Source organism: Peromyscus californicus, unplaced genomic scaffold (genome assembly GCF_007827085.1).
Source record: "Peromyscus californicus insignis strain IS unplaced genomic scaffold, ASM782708v3 Scaffold_11__1_contigs__length_118956290, whole genome shotgun sequence".
Classification (NCBI taxonomy): domain Eukaryota; kingdom Metazoa; phylum Chordata; class Mammalia; order Rodentia; family Cricetidae; genus Peromyscus; species Peromyscus californicus.
In genome coordinates, this window is record NW_026294402.1 from 48142928 (window position 1) to 48167737 (window position 24810).

Consider the following 24810-nt stretch of genomic DNA (forward strand, 5'->3'; position numbering starts at 1 on the left):
AGATCCGAGGAAAACCTGCAGTAGACTCTCCTTTCACAGCTGTGGGATCAGACTCAGGCTACAGGCTTGATAGCAAGCCACCTCACCACTGAGCCATCTGTGGTGCTCTAGAATACTGGCTCTCTTTATTTGTCCTTAGCCAGGCATGGTGGTGCACACCTTTAAGCGCAGCACTTGGGAAGCAGGGGTAGGCTTTAAGGATTTCTATGAGTTCAACGTCACACTGGTCTACAAAGCCAGTTTTTTGTCTCAAAAAATATTTCCCTTACTACTTCAATCTCATTGTTATGTTTACATCCTTTTCATTTAGTTTTGGTAGGTCATAGTCTATAAAATTTTCTAATTCAAGATTTTCTAATTTGCTGGCATATAGGCTTTCAAAGTGATCCTGATACTGGTGTCTGTTGTAAAATTCAGCTCTAGTTTTATTTATTTATTTATTTATTTATTTATTTATTTATTTATTTATTGGCCTTTTGGGTAATTCAGCTGGAGAGTTCATTCCTGTTCATTTTTCTACCAAAGAAATCCTGTGTTGATGGTCTTGAACTTACATGACAGTACTACCTCAGCCTCCCTTATATTGAGATTTCATTGATTTCTGCCCTGATCTATTTTTTCTGATGATTTTGTTATTGCTATTTTTCTAAGACCTTGAAGTTCACCAATATTTGAGACCTCTGATCTAAAAAAAAAATGTCATGTGTATGAGTGTTTTGCCTGCATGTATATCTATCCACCAAATGCCTGGTGGTCAGTAGGGGGAAAGGGGACCTTTGAAACCAGATCACCTGGGAATCAAACCCAGGACCTATGAAAAAGCAGCAAATGTTCTTAACTGGCGAGCCACAAGCCCCTCAAAATTTTGTGAATAAAAATATACGCCAGGTGTCGTGGCACACATATTTAATCCCAGCACTCAGAAGATGAGCAGATCTCTGTGAGTTCAAAGCCAAGCTCGTCTACATAGTGAATTTTAAAACAGCCAGGTCTATAAAGACCTTGTCTCAAAAAAAAAAAAAAAAAAAAAAAAACAGATTAATTTCTTAGTCTAGCCCACTAGATAGTACCAGGATTTTGTTCTGTGGGTAAAGGTGTTACAAATAATGGGCAGGTGTTCTATCCATAAATTCCATTTTCTGAAAAACTAAGTTTGTGTTATTACTTTGTGATCACACGTAATGCAGAGCATTTGTGGAGTCAGATGACAACTCTGTGGGGTGGATTTCCTTGTCTCACTTCTACACAGGTTGTGGGGACTGAACACGGATCACCAACCTTCACAAGTGTCTTTGCCTACTGAGCCACCTAGCTACTTCTTTAGTTCTGAGGTAGGTATCATGCAGCCCCTGCTGGATTCAACCTCCCTATATTACTAGGAAGACTCTGAGCTCATGGTTCTCCTGCATCCACTTCCCAAGTGCTGGGATTTGGGGCCACTATATACTGCCCTTCTGTTTTAAACCTGACAGTGACCTGTATTTATTCCTTGCAAACCCTGTCTTTCATAGTAGAAATGTCTATCCTACACCCATCCAGCTGTCTGAATGTTGCATGCCTCTAAGCTCCTTCCGGTCAGTATGATTGTGCTCTTAACAAGGAAGTTAGCCTCCAATTTAGCTCACTGTGGAGCTGTCTTCTCGGTGGTGGGGGTTTGTTTAGGATTAGAATGCTCACTAGGACAAAATGCTTGAGTTTTGAAAAGGGCTTGTGCAAGAAACTTAATATTTAAGCTTAATTAACTAATCTTGTTTTGGCTCAGGTGAACCTTATGCTTTTCTTTAACTTCAATTCCAAGTCACTACTCCTACACTCTCCCTATCTCAGTGAAAGTACTAGGTCAAGGTGCTTTTTAGCCTTTAGGGAGTCATGTATATTCATCCACCCAACTGTCATGTCTTATTTCTGGTGCTTACAGTGGCTACAATTTACTACCATACCCCCAAACATAACTAAGCGTTCTTCATTGAGAAAGTCTCACTATGCTGCCCACACTAGTCTTGAAATTCTGAGCTTCAACAACCAGCTACCTCATCCTCCCAAGTAGCAGCATTGCCAACAGAAACCATTTTCATTATTTTTAAAGACAGTAGCCCTGACTGGCCTGGAGCTTGCGAGTACACCAAGCTGATCTTGAACTCAGAGCCACGCCTGCCTCTGCCTCTGGAACACTGGGATTAAAGGCACATGACACTATTCCTAGTTTGCCAAAAATCTTAACTATTGTAAAACTTTTTATAGTAGAACACCAAGATTTTCTGGATGAAAGCATTTATATTACACTTTTATTTTGCAAGAAAATAAATTATACAACTTAAAAATAAAATCCAAAAAATTAAGCAGTTCATCAAAATATTTCAGCCTACTGCATACAGAAACTGCTACTGTGTAAAACTGTACAGTGTCATCTCAGTATGTAGTGGTGCACATTCAAAACTGTACAGACCATGAGGAACTCCAGACCACACATAGTGTAGATGACAGGAACGCCCTTGAACAAGGTTTCTTTCATAACTGTGACTTGAGAGAACTTGTGACAGCATCCCGGTCATTTACATGAAAACAGAAGAGCCAGCTTGAGTTTATGACAGCAAATCTTTCTGTAAACTAGCAAATATTCCTCCAAGATTGAGTCTGAAAAATTTGCCCTTGGAGCAGGGCTAATGATATCATATTCCATTTAATGAAGAGTAAAAATAAGAATAACATTTCATTTTTGGAGACTTTAATATTTATGCACAAATTAAGAGCAAGAGATTTAAATGATCAGGTTGATAAACCCAGGGACCTCCTCCAATAATTGTAAAAATTGGGCGACTTCAGAATTTGAGGATCCTTATAAAATTATCAGAACCATGATGGTCTAACATTTGTCTAGCTGTGAGCATCAAGTATGCTCTACATTTTCCACTGTGTGAATCTGTTTCTTGTCTCCTTACTCTGGCCATGAGATGGCACCAGGTTACCATTTATTAGATGAAAGTAATCAAAACTCTGAGCCTGCTACACTACTCATTTAAAAATGGCTCTTCATTGGTGGGTAGGAGGTGGGGCTTTTCTTCCCCTTACCTGTGCAATGCTTGGCCCTGCTTAGACAGCAAGAATGCAAGGTCTGCAGGGAAAGAGAGGTCAGACGGGGAACATTAATGGTGGTTCTGAACCTTCAGAAAACTCCTGGTTAAAATCTGTTTCAGAATTTTTTTAATTAGCAAATCTATTGATAAAACATTTAAAGAAAATCTCAACAATGGTATAGGCAATAGGCACCTTGTCAACTAAACAGTTCTGAAAAACACCAAAAAGTAGTTACACTTTTGTATATATATTTTAAAAAAAGGATGAAAACTGTTAAGTCTGTGGTATTTACTGCTGTTCATTCCCCAAAATACAATTAGGACATAATTAACTATTAAAAATTTATAAAATTTAATAAAAAACTCCGCTATGGATTTATTGTTGCCCACTGTGCATTAAGTTTGCCTTTAGAGATCAAAACATCACAGCCCTCATTCTTCAATGACCAAAGCCGTTAGAAATTTCAAAGATGTCCTAAAAAAAATTATGGTTTAAAATGACAAATCTTAAACATTAAGAAATGGCCTAAAATTTCTCCCTTGATTGTTTCCTCCTCTGGCATTCTGGTATTGGGACATAAAAATTTGCCAACACCAAACTATTAAGTAGAAGGGCCACAGTCATTATAAAACGATCTCCTTGAATTCTGGATGCACCAACGCCGGCTACCATCCACATCACGGAAGCAGTGAGCACTGAGTCGCTCTGCACACCTGCTCTTGCCATGGCCTCCTCAGAGCAGCAGGGTAGACGGTAAGCATACATGCACTTCCAACTTCCTATGAGGTTCACGACAGAGATGTGACTATAATTAGCAAAACCATTAACGTCTGACACATACTTCCCTTCATTCCAGGAAGGGGCTCACAGCTTGCTGAGGCTGCAGGCAGGTCCACAGCCCACTGTGGTGATATAATACTGTATGCTTCTCAACTCTCCATTTTCTGCTAATTTCAAAACCATACTTCAAAATATTACTTAACATCAAAGGTTATAAAATAATTTGCAAGAACACTTGAAACGTGCACCACAATGAGTAAAAATCCACATGGAGCCATTTTTCCTGATGGGGAATAATTCTCTCTTCAGTGGCTCAAGTCTTCAGTGTCTAACTTCCCACTGCACCGTGAAGTCCTGAGACACCGCTCTGGATTAACCGAGAGAAGCAAGGTAAGTGTTGCCCTCTGAACATTTTAAAAATGCTTATTTTTAAAATATATAAATATATATGTACATATTTGGCAAGGTTACTGCTCACGTTAAGACTAACAACTCTGAGTGCTTCTCGGGTCTCAGGCTGCAATCTCATCTCTCGTCCTCCTAGGTGAGGGTAATTACCTTTTAACAGAGAATGTCTTTCCAGAAAACTGAGGTGGTAAATCCCTAATCACAACACTTTCAAAACACCAAATAATTCTATGCTACAGGTTTAGAAAGCAATTCTCTCATTGTACTGTATCAGCATATTTCTGCATTGTTTTCAATAAATTTAAGTGTATTAGTAACACACTTAACATGTTTGCTTTGCAATCAATGACTTACCTACACCCATAAATTCAACAACTGAAGCAACGTTCATTATAAACTTCATGTTTTCAAAACAAGCTCTCCAACCATAGAAGACTTAGAAAGAAAAGAAAAGCCCAAATCTTTATCATTTAACAATCAACAACTAAAACAGCAGTCCCCTGCTTAATGACAATCAGGATTTGTAAGGTAGAAATATTTAATACCACTTTCAGGTCACCATTTCAATCCAGTTATTAAACTGAAAGCAGTGTTTAACAAACAACTTGACAGCCTGATCTTCTCCAATACACTTGCCCTTTCCCAGCATGGTGTTGACAACTTCATTCTTTTCGCCAAAAGAAGCTAAGAGTGCTACCTCTAGCTTTAACTGCATTTAAAAAAAGATAAAAGCATTTTCAGTGCAATATCTGAATTCCCTTCCTTGTGCAAGTATATTCCTTTAAAGAGGAAAGTGGGGGTAAAAGAAGCAACAAGAACCCCACCCTCACCCTTCCAAAATGTTACTTCTCTTGGTGGGTAAGAATTCAACTGACTTTGAAGTTTATAATGGGCTCTTCATGAATGCAATTTTCTCCACAAAACTGCATGCTGTTAAAGAGTGTGCAACATGAAGGGAATGCCATCATGCTAACTAATGTGACTGGCAAAATATAGTCGTTTGTAAAGTAAGGCAGAGAGTTTAATATTTATGTAATCAAAGTCCAAATAAACCTTCCTCCAGCTCAAACCAGGACAACTTTCTGTCCAGGTGCTCCAGAATCAGTGCTCGTTTGGAACAGTGGCCCAGCGCTCAGCTAGGCCATGTATATGAACGTGTTGATGTCGGCCTCGTCTCTCCTGATGTACTTGTGCTCTATCAGCCATTCAATTTGCTCTTTTATCATTTTCTTCTGTGGTAAGAACATGTTTTTCAAAATTTCTACTAATTCAGTCTGCAGCTGAGCATTGCTAATTTTCTTTCTCATTTTCATTATTTGTATGATGGCTTCCTAAAAGAAAAATAAAAATGAAATACATTACTACATTACACTTGTTTGAGTAAAGAAAATCAGTAACTTTTCCTACTTCACCTGGACTTTGACTCAACAATTTTTTTCATTACACTTATTACAAAGATTTTGAAAGTAAAGAGATTAATAATGTGTGTGAGTGTTTGTTTCCCTGTATGTCTGTGTACCACATACATGCCTGGTGCCTGACAGGCTGGAAAGGGGACTGGATCCCCTGGAACTGGAGTTACAGACAGCCATGAGCCACTGGGGGGTGCAGGTAAGATAGCTCGTTGGGTAAAGGCACTTGCTGGCTGGCAAGCGTGACGACCTGAGGTCTACTCCTGGGACCAACAATGGTGGAAAATGGAATCAGTTCTTACAAGTGCCCTGACCTACACACACACACACACACACACACAAATAAATAAATGAAATAAAAAAGATACAAGAATTCCCTTACACAAATTTGCCTCTAATATTCAGATATTCCTTTGTATAATAGAAGAGAACCATAGGTGTGTCTTAAAAATCAGGAAATACCACTCTATTAACTAGACAACTAACTAGTCTAGACTAACAAAGTGACAATGCTTACCACAGATCCTGTTTTTAGTTTTATTCTTGTTTTTAATGTTTAAATATTTCTATAGGGATCAACATATTTCACCAAAGTCAATTTATCAATATGTCTTGGTCGTCTTTTTCGAGACAGGGTTTCTCTGTGTAGTCCTGGCTGTTCAGTTAATAGTCATACAGCATTTATACTGTATTAGATGTTATGATCTAGATTATATAAAATATATGGGAGAAGATGTGTAGGGCATATTCAATTACTACAGATTTTATCTAAGAGATGGGAGCAACAAGATTCTGGGACCTGCAGGAATAGTGGAGCGAGAGGAGGAATCCTTGAACTAATTCCCTGTGGACACTAACGGATCACTGTATGTATTCAACATTTGATACTGAATTTTACTGCCAACTAAATAAGCTTGAGAACCTAGCATTATTCAGCAGAACAAAATTTCCTGCATCAGTATGACGGTCTTTTCACTGATACTAGATAATCTGCAATATATTACATTATCAGGCATTTAAGATTTTTAAACAAGGTTTCGAGGCATATCATTGTGCAAACATTAAATGCTAAGTGTTTATGAGCACATGCCATAGCATGCACGTGGAAGTCAGAGGACAATCAGTTCTCTTTCATCTTTCCCCCGCCTGGTTTTTCAAGACAGGGTTTCTCTGTGTAGCCCTGGCTGTCTGGAACTCATTTAATAGACCTTGAACTCAGAAAGATCGCTGTCCTGGAACTCATTTTATAGACCTTGAACTCACAAAAATCCTCTGGCTCCTGAGTGCTGAGATCATAGGCGTGGACCACTGACTCCTGGCTCTCCTTTTATCTTTAAGTTGCTTCCTGGGATCAAACTCAGATCACCAGGCTTCTAATAGTAAAGGACACCAGGCTTCAGATTATAAAGATGGCTTTATGTCAAAACTCCAGACATAAAGGGGGGGGGGCGGTGTCTGTACCTCCAGAAATGTGAAGACTACAAGAGTATTGCACTGGCCACAGCTTTAAATAATAGTAAATAAAAATTGTAAAAGTAGTAGTTTGGGTTAAGATTTACTAAAATTAAAATAATCAATTTGCAATAAACTTTTAAAAGTTTAAAAAACTTATGTGTGTCCATGGGTGAGTCCAGGGACAGTGCATGCTCTAGTGCACAGGCAGAGGTCAGAAGACAACTGGAAGCTGTTTCCTCTGGCCACCATGGGGATTCCTGGGACTGAACTCAGGTTGTCAGCTGCATTTACCTACTAAGCGTCTCACCATCTCTATTTTTCATATTATATTGTATTTAATTTCTCTTGTCGTCTCTGTGTGTAGGTGTGTCATGGTTTTTTGTGGAGGCCAGAGGACAACCTTCCCAGGAATTAGTTCTCTCCTTTTACCATGTGGGTCACCAGGATGGAGCAAGCTGTCAGCTTGGTCAAGGATCTTTACCTCCTGAGTGGTCTCACATTCCCAGTGATGATAACTGTTATCATGTTCAGAAATCATCACAATCCTAATTTTAACACATTTTTAAAAGGAAAATATAAATATCAGATGTTTCTTAGTTCTAAATAAAATTCCTAAATGCATATTAAATACAATTTTAAATACTTCAAGTCTACAAATTCTAAGCTGTTGCTAAGATACATTTATTCAGTGGCAATCAAAAGGAGACATAACTAAAAACAAAGGCTCTGTCCAAAGAATACATCAGAAATTACTGGAAGCCTCCAAACCTTAAGGGCATTTCTGGTAGCACTAAAGAATTAGTTCACTGGGCAGCAGTAGCACATGCCTTTAATCTCAGCACTCAGGATGTAGAGCCAGGCAGATCTCTGTGAGTTTGAGGTCAGTCTGGTCTACAAAGTGAGCTCCAGAACAGGCACCAAAACTACACAGAGAAACCCTGTCTGGGGGGGAAGGGCATTAGATTAATTTAATTTTTAAATTCTAGTTAAATAAGCATCAGCTCTTATTTACAAATAAATAACTTACATGGCTTTTAATTTAGTGGCTGGGGTTAAAAGAATGTACCACCGTGCCCAACTTTTGAAAAAATTTTTTTCAAAGTTTAAGAATTTAGACATTCTTTCTCCCTAAACAAACCTGGGTTCTTAATATTCTTAGCTGAACTATCCCTTCATTTTCTTCTTCTCTCATTCTTTCTGTAGTAAGCTGCAAGCGTCCAATCAAATTGATTTTTCCCCTTTTCTGAACTTTTCCATTTTTTCTGAAAAAAAAAAAAAAAGCGTTAAACATCTTGTTATAGCACAATGTCAGAAGTTTGAACTATTCTAAAAATTAACATCCAGAGCTGTTTAAAAGGGTAAGTAACACGACATACAGTTTTCCCTTAAGTAATCTCCAGGCTTGTTATGAGGGCATCTATCTATAATTACCTGTAATCCTAGCACTTGGAAAGCTGAGGCAACAACTATTTCAAGCAATTATTTAAAAAAGCTCTTTAATTCCTTCAAACATGATATAGCCTCTGCTGACCAGTGACTGCATTCCTCAACAAATTATAGTTCCATGAAACAATAATAATTAAAGATGAGAGAATTTTATTCAGCAGTATCTGACTAAGTCTTCAGATAAACAGCTCTGTTGGATAAGGCTGTTCTATCCCACCCACTGAATCTCTAATACTTTTTAAATAAAAAAAAATGAAATGATACAAATTTAGTGATAATATTCAGTTACCATTTTTTAACATCACATGAGGCAAATGATTATTTTAATAAAATCAAAGCACTAAAATTCAGCATGGTACTTTTATTTAAATCAACCAACATGAACCTCACATTAGGCTGAACTCCTGGTTCACGGAGAAGAGGGTCCCTTCTGTGAAGTCTTTGGGGGAGTTGACTTGAGGTTCGTACAACAAAACTTGCCGTTTGAGCTTAGGAAAAGCTACTAACGACTGTGAGGGAAAAAACACAGTTAGCACAGTAAATCAGAAGGAGTGCTAGGGTGAACTCTATAGTACAGACAAGAGTGACTTCAGACAAATTTACAATCCGAACTTTTATGTAACAGCTCCATACACATGACAAAGTATGCATTATAAAAAGGAGAGAAAAGAGTTGATTCTGAAAAAGCGATAAATGTTCTTTTACTACATGGAGTGAGACAAGGACTGGTCAATCATACAGGACCTGAGTAAAACTGTCTGCCAGTGGTATTCAGGCAGTTTCCTCCACTGGAAACAGTTTATTCTGGAATTTGAATAACAGAGTAAACACTAAATGTAACTATAATCAAGAATATCATGAGCACACTTTACAAATGTTCACAAAAACTAAAACGAACCAGCTCAATCTCTCCCTCTTTTTTCTGTGGCCCTTTCCTACTTTGGTAACTTGCCTCTTTACTTTCTCTTTCTTTCTTTCTTTCTTTCTTTCTTTCTTTCTTTCTTTCTTTCTTTCTTTCTTTCTTTCTTTCTTTCTCTCTCTCTCTCTCTCTCTCTCTCTCTCCCCTCCCTCCTTCCTTCCTTCCTTCCTTCCTTCCTTCCTTCCTTTTCTTTTTTAGTTAGAAGTCATATTCAGAGCATCATGAATTAAAAAATTTACAGTGGAAGGAAAAAAAAATAGAAGGCCGTGGGGTGGTAGCACACGCCTTTAGTCCCAGCACTTGGGAGGCAGAGGCAGGCTGACTTCAAGGAGAGCCTGGTCTACAAAGCAAGTTCCAGGACAGCCAAAGCTACAAAGACAAACCCTGTCTCCAATACCCTCACACACACACCCCACTGCAAAAAACCAAAAAATTTATAGTGGCTTAGGTATGAACTTCAGGGGTAGAATGTATGCCTGATGTATACAAGGCACCAAAATTCCAGTTGCACAAACCATTCCCATATTCTCAACCACGTCACTATTTTAAAAACAAAATCGAAGAGAAGACAAAACGAACCCACAAAGTCCTTCTAAGTTCGGCATCGGGCAGTTCTGTTGCAAGTTTTAGGTTTTCAAAGCTGATTTTCTCTCTGGGCCTTTGGTTCCATGCAAACAGCACAGCCAACTGAAATGTGGTTACTTCCAAATCATACTGACCGACTTCATTCTTAAATGTTATCTGTAACAGATAACAGGGCTTTATGAAGCGTACTGTAGTATCTAGTAAAATGTACATGAGATACTAAGGAGAAAATCAGGTTGCTACTTTTCTTCCAAGACCCATTCTTCCTTCCTTATAGGTAATAATTTTAGCAGACCTATAATGCCTCTCCCAGCTTCAGTGGGGCCATGTGACTTCATTCTGTCCAATGTGTTTGAAATAGAAATGATCAGGAAAATGTTTACCTCCTCCTCCTTTCTCTTCCTTTTTGTAGAAGAACAGAGTTGGGGATCATATTGTATTCTATAGTCAAGGTCATTGGTTTGTAAGTATTCACTGAAACTTGAAAACCATGTCCCTAAAACTAGGGACAGAGCCACATTTTTTTGTAATAATTTTAAAATTAATTTACTTTTATTTTGCATGTGTGCATGTTTTGCATGCATATATGCCTATACACCACATATGTGCAGTATCTGTAGGACAAAAGAGGGCACCACATCTCTGGGGCTGGAGTCAAAGACAGTTGTGAGTCACTGGGAATTGAAATTAGGTCTTCTGGATCTTAACCACTGAACCATCCCTCCAGCCCTTAGGTAACTCTACCAGCACCCAAATTGATAACCCATCTACTTACAATTCCATTTGACATGAGATGATGCCAGTGTAATTTTCTACCACTATGATTTTTTTTGTAAAATTCTTCTACCTCAGGTATCAAATCCTCCAGTTCAGTAGGAAGTGAGACAAAGACTTTCTCAGAGCTTCTAGACCAGGCACCAGCATTCAGAATCTTTATATTAACTGAATCAGCTGCAGGTAAGAAAATCAGAAATTATAAATATTCTGACAGCAAGTTAAATTTTACGGAAAATAAACAAGGATGAAGCTTTAGTTAAAAGGGTCCTTTTGTTTTGAGATAAATATTCACAGACCTAGCATTCTATTTTGACAAATAGCTATAATATGGATTTTGTAAAAATCTTTGATATTTACTTTAAATAACTGAAAAAGATATTTTTAAGCTTAAAAAATACTTCCATTTAATTATAAATAATACCTGGTAATGCCAACTTATTATTTTTATGCATTTCCTTAAAAGCTTGGTTCAAGTCTTCAGATACTTTTATGTCCTGAAACATTCTAGCGAGCTTGTTCACATAATCTGCTGGCATACCAACTTCCTACAAAAATCAAAGACAGAGAAATAATAATTATGTAATCTGACATAGTACAAGGAAAAAACTTTTAAAAAAATCTTTATTTTTATTTAATGTGCACTGGTGTTTTGCCTGAATGTATGTCTGTCAGGATGTCGAATCCCACTTAACAGTTGTGAGTTGCCTGTGGGTGCTGGAAATTAAAACTGCCCTCTGCAAGAGCAGCTGCTGCTCTTAAACGCTGAACTCCCTCTCCAGCCCCAGGAATAGAAACCTTAGGAAATTATCTTGTTTATTATTGGAGCTTCTGGGGATTGAACCCAGGCCCTGCCTACTGCATGATAAGAAAGTTCTCTACCACTGAGCGTCATCCCTATCTAAGATGCTTAATAAGAAAATTCTTTATTAGAATATAGTGTAACACCTGTGACATTTGATTCTTTGAAAACAAACAGGATAGTTTAGGTAGTCTTTGCTTTGTAAGATTCCAGTATGCATGGATTTCAGTTACTGCAATGTGAATAAAATCAGCTCAACTCCAGTTGACACCTCTAATAGGTCACTCCATAAATCAGGACAAAGATAACAGAAGGACAGCAGTGGTACAGCTCAATCATAGCATCCTCGGGGCCTGCGCTTGGTCACTAACCTGAAAGAATCAACTCCCTATTTACTGGGGGATGGCCTTGCTAGGGTAATGGTCCTCTAAGCCTCCATTTCCTTGACTCACAGGCATGGACTACCATAACCAGCTTTTTATAAAATTACAGTGGTTGTAATTTATTTTAGTATTTAGTAGCAAAGACATGATAAAAAAAAAAATTGGTGATTTCTTCCTGGATACTACTTAAATTCAGTTAAAATTAACGGAAGGAAGTACAACAGTAAAACAAAGCAGGCTTAAAATTTATTAAGAAAAAGCACCTTATTAGACACTCCTAATTTTATATATTTGATTATATATTCTTAAAAATGAATCTACTTGACATTAACAATGATACCATAACATATTATTTTGCCATGAAAGTTGATTCATGTGCTATATTAAAAAAAACAAAAAAACAAAAAACAAGCAGTTTAAGTTTAAAAACAAATAAATAAAAAACAAAACAAAACAAAAGACACCCTACTTTTAGGCCAATGAGATGGCCAATCAAGCAAGGGTGCTGCTTTGTGATGAGCCTAGTCATCTGATCCAACCCTGGGACACACAAGGGAGAGAAAGTGGGGCTCCTGCAAGCTATCCTTTTATCTCTTATGCCTGCCTGCCCTCCACCCCACCTCAAAAACTGGGAAGAAATTGTTGTACTTACTCTTAGCCACTCTACCATGTTTTCTTCAATCTCACTGTCAGCAGAGATATCCAATATGAGACGTCGGGTAAGATGAGCTTTGTGATACCTCATAAAGACATCTTTATTTTGTACATATTTAAGTACCAAGAGCTGCACAGAAGACAAAGTTACTTTACATTCTCAGCCATTTCTGTCATGTAGACCTTCCTATATTCCCCAAAAGCCAAGATGTAGAGATTTACAAACACATAAACAGAGACCTACTAACTTACACATCTCCTAGAATACAAAGTTAGCAAATTTGAGACTGTTTTCGGCCCCCCCCCTTTTTTTAAAGACAGGGTCTCTCTAGTCCTGACGTCCTGTAACTCACTCTGTAGAAGAGGCTAAGCTTGAATTCAGAGATCCACCTGCCTCAACCTCCTAAGTCCTGGGATTACAGATGTGCAGCACCATGCCTGGCTGTATATTTGAGACTTTAACGAACTAACCTTTTATTTCCTATTAATTCAAGTTTTTCAGACTTTATATAAATGTGATAATACCTTATAGGAAAACAAGCAGTTATTTCTCAACATAGCTTCTTTTCTTTTGTGACACAAATCCTCTCCCTAGGCCTTTCTGTCTACATGTTTCTCATTTTAGTCATCTCTGCATTCCTCCAACCAGGAGGACCCCAACAAAAAAAGCAAAAAACTAACTTTCATGCACACTCACTTGTCCCCTATCTATCTTGGTCTCTCACAAAAAGGAGTGAAAAGCTCAACTTGCTTTTTTGTTATTTAACAGAAACAGACTTTAATACAATCACCTAATGCATCAAGAAAGAAGCCAGGAGTGTTGATTCTCCACCACTTAGGAGACAGAGGCAGGCTGATAATGAGCTTAAGGTCAACCAGCTACATGAATGAGAGAACCATTCCTTTTTTTTTCCATTAATTTTTTTATTATGTATACAGTTTTCTGCCTAAAGGCCCAAAGGGGGTGCAAGATCTCATTACATGGTTGTAAGCCACCATGTGGTTGCTGGGACTTGAACTCAGGACCTCTAGAAAGAGCAGCCAGAACTCCTAACTGCTGAGCCATCTCTCTAGCCTGAGAGACTCATCTTAAAAAACACAAGGCTGAAGATGTAACTAAAATGGTTTAGTGCCTGTCTAGCATGTACAGGCCCACCTCAATCTCCAACATTATACAGGGGTAAGAGCCCACACTTGGGAAAGGGCATGAACAGGCATACACTGAGGAATAAATGTATTTTCTTTTAGTAAGCTATTGAATAAAAAATTTAGGTAAAACTAACCTTATGAAAGTGTGACACTGTAAAACTTTATAATAATTTTTACAAATAAATACATATCTCTCTTTATGTAGTGTGCACATGTGTATGATATGGAGGGTAGAGGTTGACATCTGGCACCTGGAACTTCTCACTATTTCTCTGTACTTTTTAAAAAATGTATTGTATCTGTATGGGTATTCCTGCATGTACCACATGCATACAGTGCCTGTGGACAATGTCAGATCTTTTAAAACTGGAGTTACAGATGGTTGAAAATGCATGGTCCTGCGAACCAAACTGGTTCTCTGCAAGAGCAGCCATGCTCTTTACTGAGCCATCTCTCCAACCTACCTTACTTTTTGAGACAGGATTTCTCACTGAACCTAGACCTCACTGACTCAGCAAAGCTGGCTAGTCAGAAGGCCTTGGAATCCATCCTATTTTACACCGAATGCTTACCCCCAGTGTTGGGTTACAGTTGCTCATCACCACAATCAGCTTTTGGCTTTTACTTTACGTGCATTGGTGCCATGCAGATGCTGGGAATTGAACCCAGGTCCTCTGGCAGAGCAATCAGTGCCCGTAACCACTGAGCCATCATCTCTCCATCCCCTCAGTGTTTGGCTTTTGTTACATGAGTGTAGTGCTTGCATAGGACCTTTAATCCACTGAGCCAAAGTTAAGTTTATTTAAGAACCTAATATAAAGCTGGATGGTGGTGGCACAGGCCTTTAATCCCAGCACTCGGGAGGAGGCAGAGGCAGGAGGATCTCTGTGACTTAGAGGCCAGCCTGGGCTACAGATTGAGTTCCAGGAGAGGCTCCAAAGCTACACAGAGAAACTTGGGGTTGCCGGGAAAGAACCTAAAACATAACAAAATATCTACTCTTCCTTCACAAGAGGACAACACTGCCTTGGAGAAGAATCCTCATGCTCTCCTTACTGGCACAGCGAAACCTTTTAGAGAAAAGTAGGCATGCCCATTCCCGAGTGGCACTCTAAAGACAGAAGCTGGACAGCCCCCAAGTGTTTCTACGGCCCATTTTAATCCTTCAAATATATGCTTCATACCTTGGCTAAGTATGCCTCAAAGCATGCCTACTATAGTTCTTTCCTAGTTAGACTTATTCAACTGAGCATGCTCAGGAAGGACTATGCCTTACCTTGATGTACTTTCCTATGTGAATGTATATAGCTCCTCATAGAACATCTCTATCTCCATACTTCCTTTGTTGGAGAAGAACACTGATTTGGATACAACTATTTCTCCTTATCTACTACAGGAAAATCATTACTGATCAAAAACTAGATAAATAAAAATGTACTTACCACTTCTTTAAGCTTTGCTTCAATCTCCTCAGAGGTTAGTTTTTTGCTTAATGGTGTTTTCCTTAATAACATATCACAGTAATTGGCAAGCAACTCAGGGCACTTTGATTCAGGCTGAGTTTTCAACCCCACTCTAGAAAACAAAAGCAATATTATGATTGCCTGAGCATCTGCTTCTAAGATGATTTTTCTTCATCTCTACAACACTGGTGATGAGCTGGCAATGAGCTCAGTGAAGACCCAAACAAGAGGACATATCTTAACAGTGGGCTCACTCTTTGCTCTGTAGTGGGAAGAGTTGATAACTGCAATCAAAGTATCAGCCTATGCTGCAGCTGTGCTAAGGATCAGCCTCTAACTGGTTTACCACTACATTTAAAATGTTAGTCAGGTGATGGTGGTGCACACCTTTAATTCCAGCACTAAGGAGGCAGAGGCAGGCTGAACTCTGTGAGTTCCAGGTCAGCCTGGTCTACAGAAGAAGTTACAGGCCAACCAAGGCTAACCAGAGAAACCATCTCAGAAATGTCCTTCTTTGGTTTTCAACTGAAAGCCAGACAGTTCTGTCACTCTGAGCAAGTGTGACCAAAAGCTCTGTTGCCCTATGGCAACAAGACTTCTCAAAAAGCAGGGAAACTCTGGGACCCTGGAGACTCCTTGGTCTGTGAGTTTCGTTCGATCCTTTTGCCAAGGCTGCTTCTGTAGCTCTGCACAATCGGAACTGCTCTTCCGGCACTCTTCTGATTATTTCAGTTCTTCTCTACCGTCAAACAGTTCACTGCTCCTCACAGGTCAGAGTCCTATATAACCTGGATGGTTTACTCTGGGCGGTAAATTAATCCTGACTGCCAATGTGATTTCACAGAGAAACACCTGTGTTAGTAAAGCACCCTGCTTGGTTTGTATGTGAGGGTGTTTCCAGTGAGGGTTAGTCTCTGGTCTCTTCTGTTAGGAATTCAAACTGTGAAGAGACTGTTGGGAGGTGGCCTCACTGGAGGAAGTAGGCAGCAGGCTGGGCAGGTGTGGGTATCCTGGCCCACTCCTGTCAGTGCTCCACTGTTTCCTACTGCCATGATGGAAGGTGCTGTACACCCTCCCTCCCATGAGGGAGTGACAAAATACAATAAAGCTTTTTTCCTTTCAAATTATTTATTTTTTATTGTTTTTTTCTTTCATTATTTTTGAGACAGGATCTATAAAGTCCAGATTGGCCTCAAACTCAAGATCCTGTAGCCTCAGGAGTTTTAAAATTAAAGGGAACATACAACACACCAAAATGTCTATGAAATTCTGACTTTTAGATATAAACTATAGAGGATTCTATGCGGTAACTGTCAATACTTAGAACTACTAGAAGATGATGTGCAGATATTAGTAGTCCAAATTCCAAGTTTCCATTTCTCTTTAGATTTTACTAAGCATAAATTCACTTTACCAACAAGAGTTTTGTTGTTGTTGTTGTTTTCTGTGTAGCCCTGGCTGTCTTGGAACTAGTTCTGTAAACCAGGCTGATCTCAAACTCACTGAGATCCGCCTGTCTCTACCTCCCTAGTGCTGGGATTAAAGGCATGCATCACAACTGTCCTGTAATCTATTTTCCTTTTAAATTAAAGTTAGTATAGAAAGTAATGTGTTTCTTTTACTTATTTAATGAATCCATTTATTTGTATGAGTGGGTGGGTGTGGGGGTATGTGAAAGTCAGAGGAGACTTTGCAGGAATTAACTCACCTATCACGTGAGCTTCATGGATTGAACCCAGAAATGGCTCGGCAGCAAACACCTTTCTTTACCAGCTTAACTATCTTGCAGGCCCACAAATAGGCGTCATTTTGACATTTTGTGCATATCTGTCATGACACTTTGAATACATCCTCATCCCTGCTCTTGCTGATTCCCTTCCTTCTCCAGCTAGTCTCCCTATTCTGCCTTCATGGTATATGCATTCTCTTACTAATTCACCTGTTTATTTCCTTCTGAACTGGAGATCAAACCCAGGGCCTCATTGTTGGGGAATATTATTTTTAGGGGTGTTACTTTTGTTCATGTTGCATTTGTTTAACTCTGTGAAGCTGTGTTACTGTGCCTGTCTAAAATACCTGATGATATAAAAAAGAACTGAATAGCCAATAGCAAGGCAGAAGAAAGGATAGGTGGGGCTGGCAGGCGAGAGAATATATAGGAGAAAATCTGGGAGGGAAAAAAGAGAAGCAGCCAGAAAAGGAGGAGGACTCCAGGGGCCAGTCACCCAGCTACACAGTCAAACATGGAGTTAAGAAGGAAAGAAAAGGTATACAGGAAGAAAGAAAGATGAAAGCCCAGAGGCAAAAGGTAGATGGAATAATTTAAGAAAAGCTGGCTAGCAACAAGCCAAGCTAAGAATAAGTCTCCATGTGTATTTATTTGGGAGCTGGGTGGCAGGCCCCCAAAAGAGCAAAAACAACCAACATTTTTGCCTGCTGGCAAGGCCTTGAGCAGACAGTACATTAAGTAAGAACAAAAAACTAAGTAAAAACACTTGCCACAGCACAAGCATCAGCATTTGAGAGCTCTAGGAAGGTTGAATGTAGTTCTCAGCACCAACCTCTGACCAGGCAGCAAGTTTCAAGCTTGGTTTTCATGATCTGAGAAGTGGGAGGAGCAAGCCACCAAACACAAGGGTAGAGGTCCATGCTGCTTAGCAGTTTACACTTTGCTCATGCGGTCAAAAAGGCTAAAAGATAGGCCATAAAAGAGTTCCAGAGGGAAAAGCCTCTAAACAGGTTACAGTGTTTAACAACGTGCATAGGCTTAAGAAAAAAAAGGGTACAGTCATAGAAAGAAATGAATAGTTTAAAAATAGCAAAGTCTTTAAAGAGAGAAGTAAAGTAATGTAAAAAAGAATAAGCCACATAAAAGAGATGGGAAATACACAGGCAGTCTGGATCCTGTATGTTATTGTGTTGATTTTAAATTATTTGACTGTTGAGAAGCAAAAGACAGCTGCTAAGAGACATGGGATTGTGAACTGGACGGCTACACTGAACCAATCTAGATACTTTAGGAATGCCTTAACTTTAAAAGAGGAGTAAAGAAATATATGTGTCAAATGGAAATCAAAAATGCTTTGGAGAAGAGGTTTTGCTTTTGTTTCCACAGGAGACAGAAGGCTGTGGATTCATTCCAGGTTAATACTGATCAAGTGTGATCAGGTGAGACCTCCTGAAACTTGACAGGTGATATCAGCAAAGATTACTGCTGGTCTTCCCAGGATTTGGTCATTATATCAAAATTTTCTCTCTGGGACCCTAAAGATACTTCATCCACAGACAGCAGGAAGCAGTTTGGAGAATACAATGTTCACATTCCCAAGAGGGGTGTGGATGGATTTTGGTTATTTGGTGGGTTATAGATGTTTGTTATCATTTAGGTGAATATAGTATATTGATACAAATTTAAAGTTATTTTTGTTACACTGTATCTGTTTCTACTCTTGTTTAAAGGATTTTTGTATGCTGATAAAAATTTAAGGTTATTTTTGTTACAACGTTGTGGTGATATTGTGTTCCCCAAAATATTATGTACCCTAATAAACTTATCTGGGGTCAGAGAACTGAACAGCCAATGGACAGACATAGAAGCCAGAAAATGGTGGCACTCACACCTTTAATCCTATCACTTGGGAGGTAGAAATCCACCTGGATCTCTGTGAGTTCAAAGCCACATTGGAAACAGCCAGGCATGGTGACTCATGCCTTTAATCTCAGGAAGTGATGGCAGAAAGCAGAAAGGTATATAAGGCGCGAGGACCAGAAACTAGAAGCTTTTGGCTGGTTAAGCTTTTAGGCTTTTGAGCAGCAGTTCAGTTGAGATCTATTAGGCTTCCAGTCTGAGGAAACAAGATCAGCTGAGGAATTGGTGAGGTGAGGAAGCTGTGGCTTGCTCTGTTTCTCTGATCATTCAGCATTCACCCCAACACCTTGCTCAGGTTTATTAATAAGACCTTTTAAGATTCATGCTACACAACATATTGTATATGTTTCTATTCTTGTTTACAGTATTTAAAAATGTAAGGTAAAATTCTAGTTTTTAAAAGTTACTATAAACTATATAGGATAATGAGGAAACATAGGTTAGTGGTTAGTCATTTATAATGATCAAATTTGAAGATATGTTAGGTATGCTTTCCAGTTCATAGAGAGATATATTTTAGATAGACAAATGGTCTCCAAGCTTTCAAAGACCTACAGAATATGAATTTATAGTGTTTTATTAACGTGAAGTTTATAATGACAATGAGACATATCTGTTCCTGGCAGCACCAATTTACTTTCAGAGATGATGGGCAATGAAGAAATTCCTTTCATTGTGCAAGACTAGCCACTGGGCAAAGAAATTGCTCTTGCCTTTGACTGCTGACAATGCGCTGTGCAGACTGGACATGCAGGACACACAGTAAAAAGATTTTTAAACTTTGCCAAAACAAGGCAGGACAGTCCTTCAAAATTCCTGCTTCACAGTCTACCAGATATTCTGAAGGACACGGAAAAAAGTGATGAACTTTGTCAATACAAGGCAAGACAATCTTTCAAATTTCTTGTTTCACTGAAAAGTCTGCCTGATACTCTACGCCTGTAGGCTGAAGATGGATGTCCCAACACTGCAGAGGAACTTTGGGTGACTGTCCAGGCAGTCAGATGTCTCTGTCATTGCTAGAGTTTTGGAAGTTGTTTGCAATGCACTTTTTGTTTACTCATATTTGGTAGACAAATACTCTTCCAAGGAGATCACGTGTTAAAAATGGTAATGCAAAATTTACATAAAAATTCACTTCCCCTTTAATATCATTATTTCAAAATACTAAAATACTTTTAGTAACTAATAAAGAAAAACCAGGCAGAGATTCTAAAGACTCAGAACAAAATGTATTTACAACTCCCCAAACATTCAATTATTTTGGTAAAAGGAAATTAAAAAAAAAAATCCTAAATTAAAGAGTTTTAATAGCAACAGGTAGCAAATATTCTATGAACAACAACAAAAGCCAACCCAAGCCAGGTAAGCAAACACAGCACTCCAGAGCTGGAATCAAGAGGCTCTGTAGCCAAACTTTCTTAAAATTAAAAGATTAAGCCAACTGTGATGGCACATGCCTTTAATCCTGGTAGAAGAATGAGGGTTTTTGTAGCCAGGCCAGCCTGATCTACATAGCAAGTTCCACGTCAGCCAGAGTTACACAGTGAGACAAACAAAAATCAAAAATATTAAAAAGGTTACAGAGCTCAGAGGTGGTTCAGTGTTTAGGAGCACTGGCCACTGGCTCTTCCAAAGGACCCAGATTTGGTTCCCAGCACCCACATGGTTGACTTACAAACGCTGCACACCTAGTTCCAGGGGCTCCAAGGCTGTCTTCTGACTTCCACGGATACGAGGCATACACATCATGGTATACTTACACACACGCATGCAAACACTCATACACATAAAAAAAGTTAAAACAAACACAAACAAGGGCAAAGGATGTATAGCTCAGTTGGTAGAGTATTTGCTTATCATATAAAAAACCTTAGGTTCAATTCCCAGCACTGAATAAACCAGGCTTGGTGCATTGAACCTGTAATGCCAGCACACAAGAGAACAGACATTAAGATAAGCAGTCTTTTAGCTCCTCCTTGGCTACATAGAGGATGAGAGCATCCTGGGTCAGAGACTTTGTCTCAAAAACAAAACAATACCAGCAATTAGAACTTAAAAGCAAACACAAGAAAAGCCCAAACTTAATAGGGAAACAGGGCACCTTGCTCCCCAGTAACCCAGTAATGTGTAACATAGTCCCCCAAAGAATTATTTTTTTAAAAATAGTTTAAAAGCTTACCCTTTCTGCTTCAAAGGTAATTCAAGTTTAAATATGGTAGCATCATTAACAACTGCTTTATAAGCCTGCAAAAAGAACCCAATTTGAAATAGAATGACATTTAATATTTAAAATATACAAATTACATGTTCAAAGAAACAAATTAATATGAACCAGGTGTTTTCTCAGGTTTGCTGTTGTGGTGAATGAAGCTGTAAAATTTAGTATACACTCTATTGAGTTATATCTCCAGCTCAACTTTTATTTTTACGGTATATGTGGACTCAGTACTTTTAAAAAATTAATTATTACAGGCAAAGACAGTGCATGTGTGCTGTGGTGGTGGGCTCTCCTCTACTTTTAAGAGTTCTAGAGAAAAAAAATCCGGCCAACATTTCCTTCCCAGGGTCCATTTCTATCCAGCAAATGGTATGTTCTCCCATTTCACTGAGAAAACTGTGAACGTCAGGAAATGCAATACAAACGCTCCATGGGAAGCAAAGACAGCTGTAGAGCTACTCTCACAGGAGCTGCAAAGGATGGAGGATGGAAGCATTAACACTGGGCCAGTAAAGGCAGTTGCTAAGCCTCATACCCCCATTTCGAGAGAACCACCTCTTGGAAGTTGTCCATTGACTTCTCTGCGCATATATGGCTTGGCATGCACACCCTCACACCCCACAAAATCAGTACATAAAAGTATCAACTCTCCTTGGGATGAGCCCTAGAGAGCAGCAGTGTAAAGCAGGGAAGGTCTCAAAAGGAGAATGAATAACCTTCAAAACAAAGGGGCAGCATGCATGGAAAACTAAGGAGCGAGCAGCTTCCTGTTTGAATCACAGTTTTTTTTTTTTTTTTTTCCCCAGAGCTGAGGACTGAACCCAGGGCCTTGCACTTGCTAGGCAAGTGCTCTACCACTGAGCTAAATCCCCAACCCCTTGAATCACAGTTCACAAGTGTATTTGAGCTTACCGAAAGAAATACTAAACCGGATGTAATAAATAAATATAGTTTTCAGCTTAGCATTATGACATTGCTCATCAAGTGGACTGTAATAGTGGCACCTTGTACACAAAACGTTTACAGAGAAATGTTACCTTATCTCTAGCAGTAAGGAAACGAGGATCATCTTGAAAAGCTTCTTTGACAAGTTTACTGAATCTATTAAACAGAGTAAGTAATTGCTCCACATACTTCTCAGAGTCCTAGGGGGAAAATGTTTTGCATTTCAGCTTTTAAAAGGAAAAAATATGAAACAATAAAGTACTAGTCTAACAAAGACTAAGGCTTTAAATTGGAGAGTATTTTTCTTGAAAGTAAAACTGAATGATATTCCAAATTATTCTTTTATCGTTTCAGTCACAACTTTAGATGTGATTTGGGATGTACATAAATCATTGCCAAAGAAGGAACTTACAGTAGTGATGGTTTCAGCAGCTGCCACCATGTCTGCTAGGCCAGCACTGATGATGTGCTCCTCCAAATCCTTCAACATTGGCTCTATCCCATTAGGAACTTTGTCCATCAAAGAAAACATCAAATGTAACTCTGAAAGGACATAGCACATTCATGTAATTACTTTATCCATTAAATTAAATTTCTTTCTTAATTAATGTCCATGGACTTTTGTGTATGTGTGTGTGTGTGTGAAGGGATCTCACTAGGTAGGCCTGGCTGGCCTAGAACTCACTATATAGAGCAGGCTAACCTCAAACTCAAACAGAAATCTGCCTACTACTGCTTCCCAATGTATGGGGAACTACAAGCAGCTGTTTTCAGAAGTAAGAGCCCAAAGAAATGTTACTTGGGAGTTTGAAAAACACTATGAGTATCCTGTGGCTATAATTTGTTTAGAAATTGAAGGGTTTTCTTTTAAAAATCTAATTAAAAGTGATTTTTATTGCCAAGGAAACACCACTGGACCTCCAATAAGATGAAATGTTTTTGTTCAAAAACAAAAACAAAAAAGTTGGGGGTAGAGGCAGATAGGAGAACTGATATTTCATGGACACTCTAGGCTAAAGCAGGTTCTGTGGTACCCTGAGTTACAAAGTAAGATCATATATCTTGGGGGGGAGGGGGACTACAAATTTATACAGAAGACTACTACATTTCATAAAAAGTAAGTGCATGTTCAAAGTAAAGGACAAGGATTATATAAAGTTGTACTAGAATTAACATAAAACTGTATTCATAAAATTTACAAAGTATTTAACTAACGTTCACAAAGCCTTACATCATGGTACTGATCACTAAATGAACTGTTTTGGAGAATTCAGTATGGATCAGATGTAACTGTTTAGATTGGCACTATGTCTACAAACTTAGTACACACAGAAGAGCTCAAAGTCATTCTCAGCTGCATGGCAGTTCTGACTCAAAAGCCAAATCCTAAGCTTAAGTGAGTTGAGATACATCCTTTAAAAGTAGCTATAGACCGCACTTCAGAAATAGACACAGTACAATCTGGACAATACAAATAAAAATTTCAAAGTGGTTTCTTCAGGGAAGTAAAGCTATAATTATTTTCATGTTTATTATATACCTGCTACTTCTCAAAACACAATATAATTAAGAAAACATTAATGTTTTATGTGGAAAAAGAATAAACATTTGGGGTGGGGGTTGTGGTTTTTTTTTTTTTTTTTTTTTTTTTTTTTATGGTTGTCTGTTTTGGTTTTTTGAGACAGAGTTCTTCTATGTAGCCCTGGCTATCCTGGAACTTACTCTGTAGATCAGGCTGTCCTTGAAATCAGAGAAAAATTATTTTTCTTAGTATCTGTGTGTGTGTGTGTGTGTGTGTGTGTGTGTGTGTGTGTGTGTGTGAGTGCAAACCCTAAACATGTGAAAGTCAGATGACAATTTGTGGGAGTCGGTCCTTTCTTTCCACCATCTGTGCTCGGGAGGCTGAACTCAGGTCATCCAGCCCACTAAGCCACCTTTGTCATTTTCTACAACGATTCACCAAATTTCTACACAAAAGCCAAATAATACTCGTTTCTATTCTTTTTGGGGGAAGAGGGGCGGTTGGAGACAGGGTTTCTCTGTGTAATGGCTCTGGCTGTCCTGGAACTTGCTCTCTAGACCAGGACTCATAGAGATCCACCTGCTTCTGCCTCCCAAGTGCTAGGATTAAAGGCATGCACCCGGCAGCTCAGTTCTAGTCTATACTGTGTTTCTACAACTTATACTAGCCTTTAAAAGTACAGTTTGACTTTCAAAGAAGAAAGACAAAAGCCTTCCGAAACAAGTAAGTGTTAGTACATACAGAAGGAAAGTCGGCCCAGTCTGTAAGAATGACCCAACAGCAATTAATTAGGTGATTTGCTTAAGATACTCTCTTGTAAAGGTTATGTCTCTATGTGAGATTTTACCTACTTTCAGTTTCATTTCGTTTGATCATGCCTTGGCATTCTGCTAAAATAGTCTCTTTAAAGGAGGTCACCAGCGCATTTACACAGCATTCCATGAGCTGCAAAAACAATTAACAGCAATAAGCTTTACTCACAAATCAAATCATACTGGTTCAACAGTAAGAAAAGTAAGCACATTGAAAGTACACTCTACCTACCTTCATGCAGGTTTACTGTTAATATATGTATAAATAAATAAACCATACTACTTTACCAAAGTAAAGGAAAAAAATACAGAACTTAGGTTCTCTTAAAATTTAATCCTCCAAAACAGAGAGTGTA

At 38.7% G+C, this 24810-nt stretch overlaps 1 protein-coding gene across 1 annotated transcript in view; it reads right to left on the reverse strand.

Moving 5' to 3' along the window:
* Nucleotides 1-2263: 2263 nt before the first annotated feature.
* Cul5 (cullin 5) overlaps nucleotides 2264-24810 on the reverse strand; it is a 45780-nt gene continuing 23233 nt past the window's right edge. Inside the window, exons 8-19 of the mRNA XM_052760463.1 lie at nucleotides 24494-24587; nucleotides 22533-22663; nucleotides 22213-22320; nucleotides 21137-21201; nucleotides 15285-15417; nucleotides 12692-12823; nucleotides 11279-11402; nucleotides 10856-11031; nucleotides 10075-10236; nucleotides 8967-9085; nucleotides 8269-8392; nucleotides 2264-5594 (exon numbers count right to left, since the gene is read on the reverse strand). Of these exons, the coding sequence (XP_052616423.1) occupies nucleotides 5400-5594; nucleotides 8269-8392; nucleotides 8967-9085; nucleotides 10075-10236; nucleotides 10856-11031; nucleotides 11279-11402; nucleotides 12692-12823; nucleotides 15285-15417; nucleotides 21137-21201; nucleotides 22213-22320; nucleotides 22533-22663; nucleotides 24494-24587 (1563 nt within the window). The 3' untranslated portion in view covers nucleotides 2264-5399. The remainder of the gene's footprint in view (nucleotides 5595-8268; nucleotides 8393-8966; nucleotides 9086-10074; nucleotides 10237-10855; nucleotides 11032-11278; nucleotides 11403-12691; nucleotides 12824-15284; nucleotides 15418-21136; nucleotides 21202-22212; nucleotides 22321-22532; nucleotides 22664-24493; nucleotides 24588-24810) is intronic.